Source organism: Oryctolagus cuniculus, chromosome 17 (assembly GCF_964237555.1).
Source record: "Oryctolagus cuniculus chromosome 17, mOryCun1.1, whole genome shotgun sequence".
Classification (NCBI taxonomy): Eukaryota; Metazoa; Chordata; class Mammalia; order Lagomorpha; family Leporidae; genus Oryctolagus; species Oryctolagus cuniculus.
In genome coordinates, this window is record NC_091448.1 from 48,245,334 (window position 1) to 48,264,265 (window position 18,932).

General features: G+C 57.2%; 1 protein-coding gene across 4 annotated transcripts in view; it reads left to right on the plus strand.

The window, feature by feature from the left end:
* Window positions 1-18,932, plus strand: part of RAP1GAP2 (RAP1 GTPase activating protein 2) — a 217,574-nt gene that overhangs the window by 32,729 nt on the left and 165,913 nt on the right. For all 4 annotated transcript variants that reach the window (XM_051824520.2, XM_051824524.2, XM_051824523.2 and 1 more), the window contains one exon: window positions 237-272. In XM_051824520.2, the coding sequence (XP_051680480.1) occupies window positions 237-272 (36 nt within the window). The remainder of the gene's footprint in view (window positions 1-236; window positions 273-18,932) is intronic.

The window sequence follows — 18,932 nt, forward strand, 5'->3', positions numbered from 1 at the left end:
CTCATCTCTAAAATGGGGAGAATAGTAGTACCCATCTCTTAGGGGGATGTAGTCCCAGCCCTCCCAGGACCCATAGCCCTGCCTTCCTTGGCTGGAGGACTTGGCGCTGTAGCAGCTGTCCCCAGCAGGGTCCTGTCAGACGGTGGTCTGCACTGGCCCTCGACCCCTCCCCTGTAGACGCCGGGTGGGAGCCGTGAGCCCCGACACTGACAGAGCCCTTGCTTTTCTCTCTGCAGGATCGACAAGACCATGCTGGCGGGTCTGAAGGTCAAGTAAGTAGCCCCGTGTGTCCTGCGGGGGTTGGAGCTGAGGGCAGCTGGGGGGTCCTTGGGCCCCGCCCTGTGTGGGAAACCCCTGCGCTGCTGTTGCTATTGTCGGCTTCTAGCCCCCGTCGGAGGTGGGGCGCTGTGTCCTCGGAATTGGAGGAGACTGGTCCAGGGTCTTGATTGCTGGGGTGTCTGGGGGAAAGGCGAAGGTGGTCACGGAGGCGGCAGGGGCTGGAGTGGGGGGGATGTGCACAGCGGTGCAGAGGGTGTAGAGCAAGCTGCACTTTCTGTCCCGAGCCCATCATGTCGCCTTGCCAACATCGTGCTGCCCAGTTCTGCTGTGTGCGCCCAGCAGTGCTCAGTGCTCAGACTCAGGTCATCCACGGCCTCTCTGAGATGTCCACACCCGGAGTCCCGGGTCTGAGGTCTGCCTCGGCCTGCCAGGTGCCCGCTACTCTGTCTGGGGAAGCCCTAAGCAGTCCCACCCTGCTCCTGGGAGCCGCCGCCTCCTCCCTCACCTTTGTTCCTTGCCCCTCTGTGTTTCTAGCCGGACCATTTTGTCTGCGCCGGGTTCTTCTTTCTCTTTGGCAATGTCCCCAAATTCCAGCCTGTTTCCATCTGCATCCCTGCCGTGCGGCACAGAGGACTTAGCAGCCCCCCGTCCCGGTGGAGGGAGCTAACAAGAAGGGGTGTTCCTGGAGGAAGGAGGCAGGCATGACATCTCCTCCAGGAGTCGTCCTCTCCTGCCCGCCCCATCACAGCCCAGCGGCCGTGCTGCTGGGCTCCCTGTGTTGTGACACTTGACTGCCAATGTGACTGTGTGGGCCCTGGATACAGGTCTCTGGGCAGAACCCGCGGGTCCAAACAGGAGTTTTTCTCAGAAAGTGCAGGTGGGCTGGGCTAGGGCGCAGGACGCACTGTCCTTGCCTTCTCAGAGCCTCCAGTCTCTCTGCAGAGCTAGGGGCTGGGGAGCAGACCAAGAAGACTGCTGGGAGGAGGTGGCTTCTAAAGCAATCCTTAAAGCTGGGGCAGGGCAGGGGCCCCGTGCTGGGCAGGTGTAGTGTGCACATGTGTGGCGCAGGCTCAGGGTGCGGCCCAGGGTAGGGCGAGTCGCCTCGGGCTCCACATTAGACTTCTCCAGGCTTCCGTGTCCGTGGTCCAGTGGATGCAAAGTCCAGCTCTCCTCAAGCTTACACCTGGGTGCACCTTACCTGAGGTGCTGGGGTGAGGCACAGGTACCCAGGACTATGGAAGGGAGTGGTGTTTCTGTTGGAGCTGTCTTGGGGTACCTAGTTTCAACTTGACGGGAATTTAAATGCAGGCATCCCTTGGTATTTTTGTGGGATTAGCTACGGGACCCCCTGCAGTTACCAAGCTCCACAGAGGCTCAAATCCCTTATATAAAATGGTGCGGTATTTGCATAGAAGTACATGTTTCTTCCTATATACTTCACATCTCTGCTAGGTTGCTGATAATACCCAATGCAATGGAGACGCTCTGGAAATCAGTGCTGTCCTGCATTGCTTAGGGGATAATGGCAGGGACAGCAGTACTGCTCAGTACTGATGCAGTCCTTTCTTTAAAAAAAATTATTTTTATTTGAAAAGAGAGCGAGCAAGAGAGAGAGAGAGAGATATCTTCCATCTACAGGTTTACTGCCCAAATGGCCAGAACAGCCAAGGTTGGGCCAGGCTGAAGCCAGGAGCCAGGAGCTTCTTGCAGGTCTCTGTGTGGACGGCAGGGCTTCAGGTACTTCAGCGGTCACTTGCTGCCTTCTCAGGTTCATTAGCAGAGAGCTGGATGGGGAGCAGAGTAGCCACGATTCAGATCGGTGTTCCAATATGGAGTGAGGGTTGACCCACTACACCACAACGCCAGCCCCAGAAGCAGTTCCTTTTCCAGTATTTTCCATCTGTGGTTGCTTGGATCCGTAAATGCAGGGCCTACAAAAGCCGAGGGCTGACTGCAACCTGGAAAGGAACTAGTTAGAGTGGAGGGCTGTTGATTAGAGCTGCAGTGGGGTCAGTGGGATCTGGAGCGTGGGCTGAGGGCTCAGGCGCTGGAGAGGTGGTGTGGAGACAAGTAGCAACAATCAAAATAGATACATTTGACTTAATCAAAATTTAAACCTTTTTGTGCAAAAGACACCATCAAGAAAATAAAAAGACAACACACAATGGAAAAAAAATATGTGTAAGTTATTTATCTGATAAGGGACTCGTATCTGGACTATATAAAGAACTCTTAAAGCTCAAGAATACAAAGACGTGGAACACAGTCTGGATAGACATCCCTCCAGAGAAGATGAGCTGATGGACAAAAACCACACGGAAAGGCATCACCATCAGCCAGCAGAAAACAGATCCAAACCACAGTGAGGGGCCGACACCATGGCTCACTTGGTTAATCCTCCGCCTGCGGCGCCGGCATCCCATGTGGGCGCCAGGTTCTAGTCCCGGTTGCTCCTCTTCCAGTCCACCTCTCTGCTGTGGCCCAGGAGTGCAGTGGAGGATGGCCCAGGTGCTTGGGCCCTGCACCCGCATGGGAGACCAGGAGAAGTACCTGGATCCTGGCTTCGGATTGGCATAGTTCTGGCCGTGGCGGCCATTTGGGGGTGAACCAACAGAAGGAAGACCTTTCTCTCTGTCTCTCTCTCTCTCACTGTCTAACTCTGTCAAAAAAACAAAAAAACAAAAAACACAGTGAGATACCGCCTCACTGCCACTGGGATGTTCTCATCAGAAAGGCGGATAATAGCCGGTGGTGTTGAGGTTGTGGAGAAATTCAAACCTTCTGCCTCGTGGGAGGGGATGTGAAATGGTCCAGCCGCTTTGGAAAGCAGCCTGAGGGGTTGGTCCCTCAGAAGGCTGGGGCAAGGTCAGGTGGTCACGTGAGCAGCAGTTCCACACAGGTGGAGAGTGTGTAGCACAGAGGGGACTCTGCTTGGGACACCTGCGTCCCGTATCGGAGCACCTGGGTTCCAGTCCTGGCATCGCTTCCAAGGCCAGCTTCTTCCTGAACTGCACCCTTGGAGGCAGCGGGCGACGCCTCAAGTGCTTGGATCCCTGCCACCCTTGTGGAGACCTGGGTTAGGTTCTGGGATTCTGGCTTTGGCCTGACCCAGCCTGGGATGGAAGATCCCAGGGATGGAAGATCTTCCTGCTTCCTGTCTCTTTTGTTTCTCTGTCAAATTAATAAAAATATAAAAATTCCATTCGTAGGTGTATACCAGGAGAAATGAAAGCTTTTGCCCACGTAAGAGCTTGTTACAGGAATGCTCATAGCAGCGTTATTAATAATAGCCCCAAGTGGAAACCATCAAATGCCCACGGGCAGAGGAGCGGCTAAATGGAAAGCCATCTGTCCATACCGTGGCATGGGATTTGATCTCAGAAGGGCGTGGAGTCCTGAGACACGCTGTAACATGGGTGGACACGTGAAAGCCATGTATTGTAGGATCCCATTTATATGAAATGCGTAGACTGGGCAAACCCATAGATATAACGTAGATTAATGGCTGTGCAGGGGCTGAGGGCTTGTTGGGGGAGGGGAGGAAGGCCAGTGAATTCTAAAGAACACAGGCTTGTTTTTGAGGTCAAGAGAATGTTCTGGAACTAGGTGGCGAGGTAATGATAGTGGTGCTGGTTGCACAACCTTGTGAATACCCTAAAAAACAAGGAACTGCACGCTTAAAAATGGAACATAAATTACGTCTCCACGGACCTGTTAGGAAAAGAGAGCGAATCTGACTGGTCCACGCTGGGGGAGCCGTTCGGTCAGTTGAGCTGTAGCCAGGGGGTTGCATGGAGAGAGCACGGCTGCTGGGGCCGCCTGTCTAAGTGGAGGTGGGTCGGTTCTCGGAGGAGAAAGGTGGGTTGGGAGGGGATGGGCACCGTAACAGGGTGTACCAGCCACCCCGCTGCCCTCGGGACCTAAGGGGAGCGCGCCCCTGTCCTGTGGCAGGACTCTGCCAGATGCCCAGGGCGTGGCTCTGCTCCCACGGGTGTATAAGCTCGGCTCCCCCAGCGCCGAGATGCTCTCCCTTGTCTCTGTGCGTCAGGCGTCTTTCCTCCCTCTGATGCAGCCCAGTGCGTGTTCCGCCAGCAGCAGCCAGCCCTGGCTGTGGTCCATCTTCCCCGACTGCCTTGGCTCCCTCCCCAGGGACCTGGTGTCCTTGACATGAACTCAGTCAGCCGTGCAACTCCAGGCGGTGCCTCTGAGGCGTGCGGCTCCGAGGGGAGGGGGCGGCTCCGGCCCCGCCACGATGAGGCGCTTGCTGAGTGCCGAGATGCCCTGGCACCATTTGCAGCCACCTGGTGCAGCAGGTGCTGTTACTCCCTGCATTTACACTGGAGAAGGTGGAGATGCGCAGGAAGCGGACTCAAGGTCGCCTGTGGGGGAGTTGCAGAGCTGGGATTTGAACGTGGGTCTGTACGTTGTGGTGGCTCCGTCTGCTAACTAGTTACCTGCACCTGCTGTCCCGCTTTCTGTCTGATTTGCTCAAGGGCTGGGTCCGTGGAGAGGCCTGGGCCACCCAGTGCGCCCACGCCTTGCAGGCTGGCTTCCAGGGCCTGCCCCCTGTTGGCACGTTGAATGAGGAGGACCCCAGAGGTGGGGACTTACTTAGCTGCAGCGGCTGCAGGAGGCGGTGAGGAACAATGGAGGCGGTGGTACCATGCTGGAGGAAGAGCAGGGGGTGTGAGTTGGCAGGCCCAGGGTGAGAGCCCCAGGCTAACAAAGGGGCATGTTTGTAAACCTCTGTGGGTCTCAGTTTCCCCAAGCTGATCTTAGAGTATTCACTTTCATGGGTGTGTCCTTTCCTTGTTTGTTTTAAGATTTATTTATTTGAGAGTCAGAGTTATAGACGGAGGGAGGGAGGGAGGGAGGGAGGGGGAGAGAGAGAGAGAGAGAGAGAGAGAGAGAGAATTGAGATCATTCATCCACTGGTTCATTCCCCAAATATCTGCAGTGGTGGAGCTGGGCCAATCCAAAGCGAGGAGCCGGGAGCTTCTTCTGGGTCTCCCATGTGGGTGCAGGGGCCCAAGCATTTGAGCCATCTTCCACTGCTTTCCCAGGCCATTATCACAGGGCTGGATCAGAAGTGGAGCAGGGGCCCAAGGACTTGGGCCATCTTCCACTGCTGTTCCAGGCCATAGCAGAGAGCTGGATCAGAAGTGGAGCAGCCGGGACTCGAACTGGTGCCCATATGGGATGCCGGCACTGCAGGCGGTGGCCTTACCTGCTACGCCACAGTGCCAGTCCCTCTTGTTTGTTTTTAAGATTTATTTTATGTATTTGAAAGTCAGAGTTATAGAAAGAGAGGGAGAGATAAGAGAGGGAGATCTTCCATCTACTGGTTCACTTCCCATATGGCCACCATGGCTGGGGCTAGACTAGCCTGAAGACAGGAACCTGGAGTTCCATCTGGGTCTCCCACATGGTTGGCAGAGGTCCAAGTATTTGGGCCAACCTCTGCTGCTGGATAAGAAGTGGAATAGCCAGGATTTGAACCAGCACTCATATGGGATGCTGTTGTTGCAAGCCGTGGCTTAACCCACTGCGTTAGCTACCATACCAATCCCAAGAATCTAGCTTTTTAATTGACAGGTCCGGCCTTGGTTCCTAGAAGTGGCATCTCTGGATAGGGAGAAAGTATGTGCTGGGGCTTATAGCTGTGGTGGTGTCCCCGATTTCTACTTCAGAAGAACGAGGGCCTGGAGGTGCCTGGCCTGGGCATCGTGCCCGCTGTCCTGTCCTGCAGTTTGGCCAGAAAACTCCCTACAGCCAGCCCTACTCTCAATTTGAGATTTGAGCAGCATGGAATTCAAAATCCTATTGGAGACTAGGCAGCCACACAAGGCAGAGCAGACAGTGCCGCTCGCCTTGGTCCCTGAGGCAGCTGTAGGAGACACCGTCTGCATGGGCGGGGCGGGGGGGTACTCGTCATGTCTGGGGGCTGTGTCAGGGCTCTGTCCCCGTTCTGTGAGGATGACAGGAGCCACCTGTTCTCTTGGCAGGCACCGTCCTCTGCCGGTTCCCTTGGTGTAGTGAGCCACGCTGTCGCGACGTGGGCAGAGCTGGGCACCCGTGTCCGTCTCCAGATCCCCAGCGTTCCGTTCCACAAAGTCCCGTTCTCTGCAGTCACCCCTTGGTTCTGGCTTCGTTGCTTTTCTCTTGCGTGGCTGGAGGGCCGCAGTCTGCGGTTCGTTCCTCCACCTTGGCCTCCAGGTCTTTGTTTTCTTGAGTTACGAGATTCCAATATTCTAGAGCCTTCTGGGGCTGACTCTCCTTTGTCAGCTCCTCTCCTGCACACCGGGGGCATCTGCTGAGGGTGTGCTGGGCTGACCGTGGCAGGGGGAGCCAGATGTCTTGGGTGCAGAAGGCTGTCAGTTTAGCTAATATTTCCTGGGTGCCTACACTCCCAGCCGAGGGCCGGGCTGGTTGGGGTATGTGTGGGGTGGGGACAGAGAGAAAAGAGGCAGTCTGTCCCGGGAGGCTTCCAGCCCCACGGCAAGGTGGACAGATAGACAGTTGCCATGGATGTGACAAGTGCCAGGGCGCCCTCAGGGAGGGCGGAGGGAGCTTCCTGGAAACTGAGGTCTTCTGAGCTGTTGCCAGGGCTGCTCAGACGTAAGAAGGCAGGGACCCCTGGGACCGCAGCCCTGCAGGAAGGCCATGAGGTGTGCAGTGGCGTGGGTGGGAGAGATGGAGGGGTGGCCGTTATTGCCGGACAGAAAGCAGGGGCGTGATGCTCCAGGCCTCGGAGGGTTAAGAGGAGGTGAGGGCCAGGGTGGGGTGGTGCGGCTGGAGAGAGTAGACGGTCCAGGAGGGGGCTCCCCAGCCTGGAGCGGGTCTCGAAGAGGGGTGGCACGCTGAACCGTGGAGGTGGGGAACTGGGAAGTTTGGGGAAGGGGAGGCTCTGAGAACAGAGCCCCCCCCCCCCCCTTTTCCTTTCCCTCCCGGGTGGCTGTCCTGGGTCCTGACCCTTGTCTCACGCCCCGCAGAGGAGTTGAGCTGTGACTCCTCTCCAGAGCCAGGGAGGGAGCGAGCAGCACCTGGACTCCGCCCCCATGCTGCTTGCCTCCTGGGCTGCCTTTGGCAGGGAGCTCCAGCTGGGTCCTGGCTGCTGCCACTGCCCTCCTGGCTGGCCGTGGCTAGGCCGGGCCGGGCCAGGCAGGGAGCCACTTTCAGACACACTTCGGGTTTAACCAGGGGCATCATGCCTGTGTCTGTCCCCATCTCCATGAATGGGACCAGGATCCACCCAGAGCTCACCTGGAACCTGAGTCCTCACCTTGACCCCTCCCTCACCCTCACCCCCACTTCCTAACCAGCTCTGGGCTGGGGTTGCCCTGCTCCACAGCTCTGCGGGATGAGTGTTCCACCCCAGACCACGCAGTGCAGTGCTGGCGTGAGTGTGTGTGGGTAGGCCTGTGCGGTGCTCACCCAGGCAGGTGGACCTGAGCTTCGAGTGCCCATGTGGGTGCTTGCCTGGTGCCTTTTCTGGCTTTAGCATGTTCCTATGGTAACCATCAACATGTCTGTTTTGGGATCTGGAGTCTCAGGGCAGGCGCTTAGCTGGCAATTGGGCTGTGGCCTGATTTCCTTGCCAGGCACCAGGAACGAACCTGGAGGTGCCATTTGCTGGCGGCAAGGTCTGCACACCCCAGCGACCCGGGTGCCCCTGCCCTGCCCCCGCCGGCCAGTCCCCATGTTGCCCAGGAAGCTCTGGTGAGTCTGTGCTCGGATTTCTTGGTGGACAACAGCTCCCTGGTCTGGCTGATGTCTGTGATGGGCAGGCAGGGAGCGGCTGGCAGCCCTGGCCAGGGGGTCCTGGGAATTGGGGGGGTCTTCCTCGATGGGTGTGGGATGGCAGGCAAGATGGGCTTTGCTGATTCCTGAGCCCCATGCAGGCACTTTCCATCGTCCTTGCTGATCCTGGGGTCGGGGCTGTGTTGGTGCAGGGAGCCAGGGTGGGGGTGAGAGAATAGAATGCAGCCAGGGCAGCTTGGTGGCCCGCCGTCCTGGGGGGGCACCCTCACCACTCAGCTCCCCGCATCCTTGTGGGCACCCAGGTTTCTGGCAATGCTCTTGGACTTCCCCACAGGCCTCCCCAGGCCCAGCGCCCTGCCTGGTCCCAGATGGGAGCCTCGTGGCCCCGCAGGAGAGGGTTTTCATCTGGAATCTGTCATTACTGTCGCTCAGCCCAACCTCATCCCGTACCCCTGCCCCCACATCCCACCCCTAAACAGGGGCAGTCTCCCTTTCTCCTGAGAGCCCTCAGCCCTGGGCCTTCTCCTCCCCTGGCTGGTCACCCCTGGTCTGTGCTGAATGTGGGCTGATCTGCAGGCAGGGTCCAGGTTTTGCAGACAGCCTGCAGGAGCCGGATGGACGTGAGGATGGACCAGTGCAGGTCAGGAGCTCCGAGCTCCCTGTTGGCAGCTCAGTAAACTGAGCCCCTGGCTGGGGCTTTTCCCAAGTCCAGGTGGCGCGGCATGGAGGAGGTGGGCACAGGATCAGGGCCAGAGAGGCCACCCCGCTGCCTCTGGTGTGTGCCCTGGCTCACCAGCGCCTCCGTCTTCACCACTTTCTGATTCATGGCCTCCTCAGTTCTTCCTGCAGGGATCCGACAGGGCCGCACGCAAGCCTGGGGAGGGTCCAGGGCCCTGGCGGGGACAGTCCCTGCTTGGCCCAGCCTGTGCGCTCTCTAAGAATGCTGCTGGCACATCTCGCCAGACAGAAGCAACTGGGAGTCCGGTGTTTAGGCAAAACCTTGACAATGAACTCAATCTCAAAACCAGAGCTTTGTGCAGACCGTCCTGCAGGCTCGGAGCAGCCCATGGGGTCGCCAGCGCGCCACCCCTGCTCTGGGCATGCTTGCCCTCTGGGGCCTCAGCCCCTGTTTCTCTGTGGCTGACCCCTAATACCTCTGGGGTCACTCTCCAGCCTCTGCCGGTGCCCAGCCCCCACCCAGGCCACTGACTGCTCATTTCCGGCTCTGTTCTCCACCCGAGCTCCCTCTCAATTAGCCTTTTCTCTCCCGGAGATCCAGTTCTTTCTGTCACGGGTTGAGGGGGCTGAGAAGCCTGAGTCACGGGCAGGGGGAGGGGTCCTCCTGCCTCCCGGCTCAGGCCCATTATCTGCTGCCCAGACGGTGACGCCTCCTCCCGGCCTGGCGGCTGACTCACGCGTCCTGGGCAGAGCTCGGCCCTCGCCGACCCTGCAGGCCTTGCTGGCGCTTACTCTGCCCCAGCCTGTCCTCCCCGGGATTCGCTGGCCCCCACCCCGCTGGGACTTCTCTGGGTGACTTTGACACCCACTGTCTCTGAACCCACAGCAGACAGTTGGATTCTCTCCCCAAGGTGGTGGCTCCCACACTTTTTGTGTTTTGGAGTCACCCAGGGGGGAGGGGTTTTGGCAGTTCCCACAGGTTGTGCACACCTCCAGGGACAACCCCGGCCCTGCCCCCACCCTGGTCTTTCCAATGTGCAGCAACATCGCAGCCACGCCGGCTGGAGGGATCGGCACCTGTGCCATGGCTGCCGACGTGACCGTGGGCTCCTGGATTCTGTTCTGGCCTGGACGTCCTTTGTGGTGGGGCTGCCCTGTGCCTCGAGGGGTGTGTGGCAGTGGCTAGTCTCTGGGGTGTGACGTCCTCCGCCTGGGGACTGTGGTCGCTGATGCAGCCTCCCCAGGCGCTTCTGTAGAGGACCCTCCGATGCGCCAGCTTGTCTTGGAGGGTCCTCTGAGGGCTTTGGAGTCGCTGGCCTCTGTTGAAACCGTGACTCTGGCAGCTGGGCGGCCTTGGGCAGGTCACAGGACCTCTCTGTGCCTCCGCCAGTCTGGTTCTGTTGGGCTTGGTTTGCTCAAGGTGGGGCCTCCTCCCGCCTGGTCCTCTGGCTGGAGGGTGGGACCTGGTGGCTAGAACCTCCTTTCTCGCCTGCCCATGCTGCTCCCTTGCACAAAATCCCAGTGCATGCACCCCTCAGCACCTCCGCCAGGACCAGCCTCCTCCTCCACGTGCTCGCCCTTCCCCGTCCCCTAGAGGGCAGCAGCGGCGGGCCGTGGTGGGGTATCCAGATGGCTCCTTCTGCCTGCTGAGGGTGGGCGGTTTCTGTTGGGTCCCGCTCCCCTGGAGGTCTGAGATCTCGGGGCCCAGGTGAGGCTAGTTCTCTCCGTGCCTGGGCTGAGCTTGCCGCACTGTGAACCCCAGCTCCCGCCCAGCTCATTCTGAGAGGGTGGAGTGGGCGGAAATCCGTGCCTGGCAGGCCACAAAGCCACATAACTGACTTTTGAAGCCCTGCCCTGGTGTGTGTGTGTGTGTGGGAGGGGTGGCGTGGGGGTGGGGACAGACGATGCTTCGTGGCCAGCAGACGCCATCTGGTATTTCTGAGCTGTTGGTCTTCCTAGCCTCATTTCTGGGCCCAGGATCGGGATTCAGGAGGAGTAGCCCTGTCCCTGCCTTGTCGTACCCTGCTTAGCCCTGCTGGGTCCCAGGACCCAGGCTGGACCCAGAGCAGCCCGCCCTGGCTGCAGCACAGACCCACCTAGGGGACTGCATGAAAATGCAGCTTCCGGGGCCCCACCTGGGGCCCCTGCTTCCTCAGGGCTGGGTGCGGCCGGGAGAGCTGGGTGTTATCCAGCCAAAGGTGGCGCCGTCTGCTGCAGCCAGGATGCAGCTGCTTGGGGACCGGGCCATTTAAAGCTGTGCCAATGTTGCAGAGTCAGTGGTTGGGCTCATGTGCTCCGGGTGACCTTGGGCAAGCCACACCCTCCCTGTGCCCCTGTGTGCAGCTACACACGGTGCTGGTGCTGTGATGAAGTGAGTTCATCCGGTGAAATGAGGCTCTGGTGCACAGCACTCGGTCCGTGTGACCTGCTGCGTGGTTCTCTCTTTTTAATCATTATTTAAAAAAATCATCTTATTTGTCTGAAAGGCATGTGTGCACACAAGCATGCACACACACATACAGATACTCCCCAAACGGTTGCAACAGCCAAGCTGGGCCAGGTCAAAGCCGGGAGCCAGGAACTCCATCTGGGTCTCCCACATGAATGGTAGGGACCCAAGTACTTGAGGCATCACCTGCTGCTTCCCAGGGTGTGCACCGGCAGGAGGCTGGGAGCAGAAGAGGTAGCGCCGAGACTCGAACCTAGGCACTGTGATGTGGGATGCAGGTGTCATCCTGGGTCAGACGTGGCAGGCGTGTGCACCCAGGGCCCGGATGATTTGGGCTTTGATTGTAGCCACTCTCGGACTTTATTCCTGGAGTTAGCAGCACCTGGGCTGAGCTCTGGGAGCCCAAGATGCCCCTTGTTTCCATGGCAACCGTGATGCAGTGAGAACCAGAGGAGGTGGAAGAGCCTCCTGCCCTTGGGAGGTGGTGCCTCTCCCTCATGCTGTCACTCACACCCGGCTCAGTTCCTCTTCCTTTTTCTTTTCCGAAGGACAATGACACGGCAAACCGCTGGGTTCTCATGACCCAGAATTGAGCGTTGTTAACACTGTATTTCATTTTCATCAAAACTCTTTGTTAAAATTTTAAACATTTCTTTCTTTCTAATTTATTTGACAGGCAGAGAGACAGAGGCAGGCGTATTCCATCTGCCGGTTCAGTTCCAGGCCACACTTGGGAGCCTCGGGCGCCATCCGGGTCTCCCCCGTGGGTGGCGGGGGCTCAGGTGCTGAGTCATCCTCTGCTGCCTCCCAGCGTCTGTCTCGGCAGGAAGCTGGAACTGGGGAGTGGAGCTGGGACTTGAGACCAGGCACTGTGATATGGGGGGCGGGCACCCCAGGCAGCGTCTTAACCGCTGCCCCAAACGCCCACCCCACATGTCTGGTTTTGTGATGAAGTATACGGAACCTAAAATGCACCATTTGACCGCGTGCCAAGGTGCCCACGCGCGGCGGGAAGCCCACGCTCACCGTCACACTGCCCAGCTCCAGACCCCTTTCATCAGCCAGTCCCCTGCCTCCCAGCCCCCAGCCGGCCAACACCACTCCACTGCAAGCCTCACTTAAGTGGGATTGAGAAAGTTTGTCCTTTTGCGCCTGCGGTTGAAGCCATGTCTTCGAGATTCGGCCACGCCGCTGCCTGTGTGAGACGCCCCTTCCTTTTCTAGGGGAGCCGAGCTCTGTGCGTGTGTGTGCCACGTGAGGCACCTGGCTGGGTCCCGGCTTTTGGCTGTAGCGAGTCAAGCTGCTGTGAGCACAAGTGTGCAGGGCCCTGTGCGCAGTTCTTTTGGGCGTGTTCCTGGCAGGGGGCTGGCTGGTCTCGGCAGCCAGAATTTGTCGAGTGTAAAGGACTCATCGCCCCTTTCCCTCCTCCCTTCCTTCCCCTACCCCCCTCCCCACCCCACTTCCTCCCTTTTGTGGATCCTTGGTGCCTAACCAGACCCCTCTCAAATCCTTGCAATGCAAATGGCAAAACAGGTAAGAGGGAAATTTCCTGAGACTTCAATGAGCCCCCTACTCTTCTGCCAGCTGCCTTCTACACCCCCCACTCCATAGTGGCAAATTCCCCCCTCCTAACCCGGATATAAACTTGAGTCCCAAATGCGCCCTGCGCACAGTCTCTTCACAGACTATCATCAACCTCTTAGCTTCCAATAAAGCAACCTGTCTCTGTGGAGGTCGGTCTCCGGCTCCTTTTTCCATCTTTCCTTTCTGGGGGTACGAAAGGCCAGAGCCTTGAGCTATTCCAAATCTAACAGTGTGTTCTTAAACTTATTTATTTTCATTTTATTTGAGAGAGAGAGAGAGAGAGAGAGAGAGAGAGAGAGAGAGAGTGTGAATCCACTGATTCACTCCCCAAATGCCTGCAAAAGCCAGGCTTGGGCTAGGCCGAAGCCTTGAGCCAGGAACTCCGTTGTGGTCTGTCTCGTGGGTGGCAGGGACCAAGCTCTTGGCATTATCTGCTGCCTCCCAGGGTGCTCATTAGCAGGGAGCCAGATCAGAAGCAGAGGAGCTAGGATTTGAACCCAGCACTCTGCTGTGGGATGTGAGCGGCCCAACTGGGGTCTGAAGGGTTGTGCCAAATGCCTGCCCCTTGAGCATTTTTTTTTTTTTAATTAAAGAAACAAAACCCCACAGGTAAAGTTTTTGCAGTTGCTCTTTCTGGGGCCCGTTCCCTTGCCTCTCCCATCCATGGAAGTGACCACTGTCAGAAAAATATCTGTGTTTCCTCAGGCCATTTGGACACTCGTATCTGGAGACACGACCTCGCTCTTGGTGTGCATTAAACATTCACGCACAGGTGGTCCTTTGGAATTTGTGGGAAGAGGTGTTTCGCTGTCAGACTCCTGGCTTTTTCTTGCTGTGCCTCAATTTTTCTTCCTGTAAAATGGGACCATTGGCTGGCGCCGCGGCTCACTAGGCTAATCCTCTGCCTTGCAGCACCGGCACACCGGGTTCTAGTCCCGGTCGGGGCGCCGAATTCTGTCCCGGTTGCCCCTCTTCCAGGCCAGCTCTCTGCTGTGGCCAGGGAGTGCAGTGGAGGATGGCCCAGGTGCTTGGGCCCTGCACCCGCATGGGAGACCAGGAGAAGCACCTGGCTCCTGCCTTCGGATCAACGTGGTGCGCTGGCCACAGCATGCCGGCCACTGGAGGGTGAACCAATGGCAAAGGAAGACCTTTCTCTCTCTCTCTCTCTCTCTCACTCTCACTCTCACTCTCTCACTGTTCACTCTGCCTGTCCAAAAAAAAAAAAAAAAAAAAAAAGGACCATCACAACCCACTTGTAAGGTTACTGCTGTGAGGACTCAATGAGCTCACCTGTGCCCGGTGCTCAGGGCAGGGTGGGGTGCACACGCTGTCACCTGTGCCTGGTGCTTGGGGTGGGGTGGGGTGTGCACACTGTCACCTGTGCCCGGTGCTCGGGGTGGGGTGGGGTGGGGTGCACACGCTGTCACCTGTGCCTGGTGCTCAGGGTGGGGTGGGGTGTGTACACTGTCACCTGTGCCCGGTGCTCAGGGAGGGTTGGGGTATGCACGCTGTCACCTGTGTCCAGTGCCGCTCTGCATTTGGGCCCCCTCTACATGGTTTTTGGAATCTGTCTGGATCCCTCCTCCTCCTCCTTTTTCTTTAATGTTTTTATTTCTTTATTTGAGACAGAGAGAAAGACTCAGCAAGAGCTCGCATCTACTGCTTCAGCCCCTAAATGTCCACGACAGCCAGGGCTGGGCCAGGTGAAGCAAGGAGCCAGGAACGCAGTTTGGGTCTCCCTGGTGGGTGGCAGGGCCCCAGGTACTTAAGCTGCCACCTGCTGCCCTCCAGGGTCTGTATCAGCAGGAGCTGGAGCCAGGGGTTGAGCCCAGGAACTGTGGTGTGGGATGTGTGGGCCTCTTAGCGGAGGTCTCCCTCGCTGGGCCACATGCCCAGTAGTTGCTGGGTGCTGTTTGTTTGCACATTTTCTGTACTTCCAGTTGTATCCATGACTGCTGGAGACTTAGGTTGTTTCTATATTCTTTCTTTTTAAAGACTAATTTTTAAAAAATATTTATTATTTATTTGAAAGGCACAGAGAACGAGTTTCCATCTGCTGGTTCATTCTCCCAATGGCCGAATGGCTGGGGATGGAGCCTGGAACTCCATCAGGGTCTCCTATGCAGGTGCAGGGGCCCAAGCACTTGGGCCATCTTCTGCTGCTTTCCCAGGTGCATTAGCAGAGAGCTGGATCAGAAGTGGAGCAGCCAGGATTTGAACCAGCACAGGCAGTGGCTTAACCTGCTACGCTACAGCACTGGCCCCAAGAAATTTTTTAAATGAAAAATTTTATTTATTTGAAAGGCAGAGAGAACATATTTTATTTTTTATTATACAAACATCGGTGTAATGACAAATCTAAAAAGAGAGTGCCCGCACCCTGACCGTCAGAGCACAGCGCCGGGGCCTCTGTGACGTCCCTGTCCCCAGGCCTGGGGTGTGGGCTTGCACCCCCCTTTCTTCTGCCGTGGATCACAAGCATTTCCCTATGTTGGCACGGTTTTCCCCTCCTTTTAAAAATAGCATTTTTTTCCTGCTTATAAAAATAGCACATGCTCCCTGTAGAAGGTTTAGAAAATGTACAAACTTTGGAAATTTAAAATCACCCCTGACCCAGCACCCCGCACGTTACCATGTTGGTGTTTTCCCTTGTAGTCCTTGTGTTTTTTAGCTTCTTTTGAAAACTTCATATTTGTGTGGGTATATATCTCTGTATGTATGTGTATAGATTACAGGAAGGCAGAGAGACAGAGAGACACATGGGAAAGACCTTCTCTCTGCTGGTTCAGATAGAAGCCAGGCTCAGCCCAGGAGCCTGGAACTCCACCCAGGTCTCCTGCATGAGTGGCAGGGGCCCAAGTGCTTGAACCATCACCTGCTGGCTCCCAGGATGTGCATTGGCAGGAAGCTGGGTCCCAAGTGGAGGAGCTGGGCCTTGAACCCAGGCACTCCAGTGTGGAGTGTGGGCACCCCAAGTAGTGACTTAGCCACTGTGCTGAGCACGTGTAGTATAAAGCGGTATGAGAAGACAGCGGTTTTAGCAAACACGAGGTGCTTACTCTGTGCCGCTGGACACTGGGAATGCCCAGGTGGGTGTCACCTGGGCCGTCTCCCGAGTCCTGCTTTACAGACCAGGGGAGCGTGGCTTGCAGAGGCCCTCAGGGCCTGCGGCTCACAGCTGTGGTCTGGGAACTGCAGCGGGTTTGTCCGTGCCCACACCTGTGCTCCTGACCGTAGGGAGAAGATGTGGAAATGTCCCCAGGAGCTCTTCGGTCCCGCTGGGTCCCAGGTCCTCCAGGGCTGTGCTGTGCCATCCCAGAGGAAGGCTGCACAGTCTGGGGCTTGTGTTGCAACTCCAGGGGCCTGGGGTCCCGGCGGCCCCTCTCTCAGTAGAAAGCGCCCATCACCTGCTGTTCCCTTCCCAGAGTGGGTTTTGTGCTCACTCGCCCTAGAAGAGGTCCCGATGGGCTGAGCGGTCCAGACTCCTCGAGGAAGAGCCCAGAACCTGGTTCATAGCAGCCTAAGCAGAGGGGCGAGGCACGGCCAGCAAGTAGGAGGTGCGCGGGTTTGGTTTCTCTGGCTTGAGGCCCCAGGCCTCGTGCTGTCCCACAAGGCCATGCGTGGCAATTTGCAATTAAATTAATGAGGGACAATTAAAAACTCAGTGCCTCCCCACACGTCGGGTGTTCAGTAGTCACACGGAGCTGGCGGCTCCCGCGCTGGACACGCAGACGTACAGAACATTTCCGTCATCACGGACAGAGCTCTTGTTCAGCACTGTTGAGGCTGAAGGTCAGACTTCCCTGGAGGAGGCCTGAGGCCCAGACAGGCCCAGAGATTGATTGTGACCTGCCAGCCGCCAAGTGTCTGTGCGGCAAAATCAGCACCACCAGGTGGCGCTGAGGAGCCGGGCAGCTGGGGGCTCGGCTCACAGCGCCTGCTTCCTGGAGCCTCCAGCCCTGAGCGGAGAGCTGTCGCCTCAAGAGGTCGCCAGCCCCATGCTGGACATCCAGGTTGAATGTGCTAGCTCGTGGGCCCTCCTTTATTCCTCCTGCCTTCACACTGACTGCTACCCGTGTGCACATGCGCACACAGGTACATGCATTCAGCACGCAGGGTCACTCAGTGTCTCACACACAGACACCCCGCAAAAGGCACAAACACAGCCAGGTCCCACCTCCACACTTCCCCATGAGAGCAGCAGGAGCGGCCGCAGTGCCCGGCACTTGCTGGCCCCCGACCCCACCCTGGCCGCTGTCTGGGGAGGTGGCTGCTGCCGTTCTCCACATTTTACAGTGGAAGCCGCTGGGGTGGGGATTTGGTGCAGTGGTTAAGGTGCTGCCTGCGGCGCCTGCATCCCGTATTAGCGTGCCTGGGTTCAAGTTCTGCCTCTGCCTCTGATCCAGCTTCCCGCGTATGCCCAAGGCGCAAGTACTTGGGCCACTCAGGTGGGAGACCCGGACTGAGTTCTTGGCTCCTGACCCAGCCAGGCGTTTGGGGAGGGAACGAGCAGACGGAAGATCTCTCTCCTTCTGCCCCCTCCCCCCCATAAAAGCCTATCCTGCCGCCCTCCCTGTGTCAGTAGTATTTCTCTAACCTGTCACGCAGGGCTGTTTTTGGCTCACAGCTTGGACAGGAGGAGGGAGAGGAAGTGAGGAGAGGAAACTGCTGTTCTAACTGGGTCAGAACTGGAATTGAAAAAACAAGGACACGGTGTTCGTGCCCTTGACTGAGCGTCAGCAACGTGAGACCTGAAGCTGCTCCTTTACCTAATGAATATTCATTAGGCACCTGCCTTGCGTGCAGCAGCAGCAGCAGCAGCAGCTGTAGGGGATGCCTTTGTTGAATCCTGGCTGGGAGGTTGCCTCAGGCAGGCCCCTGAGCCTCTGGACAGTGTCCGTGATGAGTTCTGCTCTCATGGGGGTATTCAGGGATGGGTTGGGCTGACGTGTGGAGAGCACTTAGCCCAGTCCTTGGCGCTGAGTTGGCATTCAGGACGGCAGCTGTTGCTGTAGACACTGGGAGGGGGCAGGTGTGAAAAGTCTGGTCCCTGCAGCCAGGGACCTCAGAGGAGCCCATGGAGGAGACGGGCGCTAAACAGTCACCTGCTAGGCACGAGGCATTGCAAGAGGTGGCACTGGGAAGTTGGACAGGAGTCCCCTAGCATTGGTGGTAGGAAGGATGGCGGTGCAGAGGGTCTGCCCTGGGCCAGCAGGTGGCATTGTTGGCTCAGGACTGCCCTCTCCAGGGTGTGGCTGGGAGAGTAGCTGCTTGGACCTCAGATTCTGCTGTGCCCTCCGGGGACAGTGTCCTAGCTGGGACAGAGAAGCTATGATGGTTTCCTGACCAGCGTCCGCAGCTGGGTCTTGCCAGGGTCTCTCTGCCCAACCTGTCCTTCTCCTCTCCCTCTGCTTCTCTTTGCCCTCGCTCTCTGTGCCTCTCTCGCCCACTGGTGCAGCTGGCTCCTGTTTCAAATCGCCCCTTTCCTGATGGAGCTAGGAGGAGGGCTGGCAAGTCAGAGTACCCCCCTCCCAGAAAGTCTGCGGCAGCAGCCACCTTGGGCTACGTCACTTCTTGCATGAATTTATTTACTTAGGATTTGTTCCAAGAAGGGATAACCGATCCAAAGGGCAGGGACTTCAGTGTTTATGACTTTTGTTAAACATTTCTACTGTGCTATCTCAAAGTTTGAAATTCACGTAGATTAGGGATCTTCACAACGTTCCTGGGAGTGCGTACTGTACAAAATCTATGCTTAGATTCCATATTTTTTGCACCAAAATAAACATCTTTTAATTTTGTTTCCATGAATTTTCTGAAGAGTTCTTGGGTATCTTGTAGATCTTTTCAAGTGCCCCCTACTCTTTAGCCTCCTCATATGCAGTATTTCATGGTGTGAGTTTACTTTTATTTTAAAAATATTTATTTATTTACTTGAAAGGCAGAGTGACAGATGGAGGGAGGGAGGGAGAGACAGAGAGGTCTTATAACCACTGATTTACTCCTCGTATGGCCACCATAGCCAGGGTTGGGCCAGGTGGAAGCCAGGAGCTTCATCCAGGTCTCCCACATGGGTGCAGGGACCCAAGCATCTGGGCCGTCTTCTGCTGCTTTCCCAGGCCATCAGCAGGAAGCTGGACTGGAAGTGGAGTGGCCGGGACTTGGCGCCCATATGGGATGC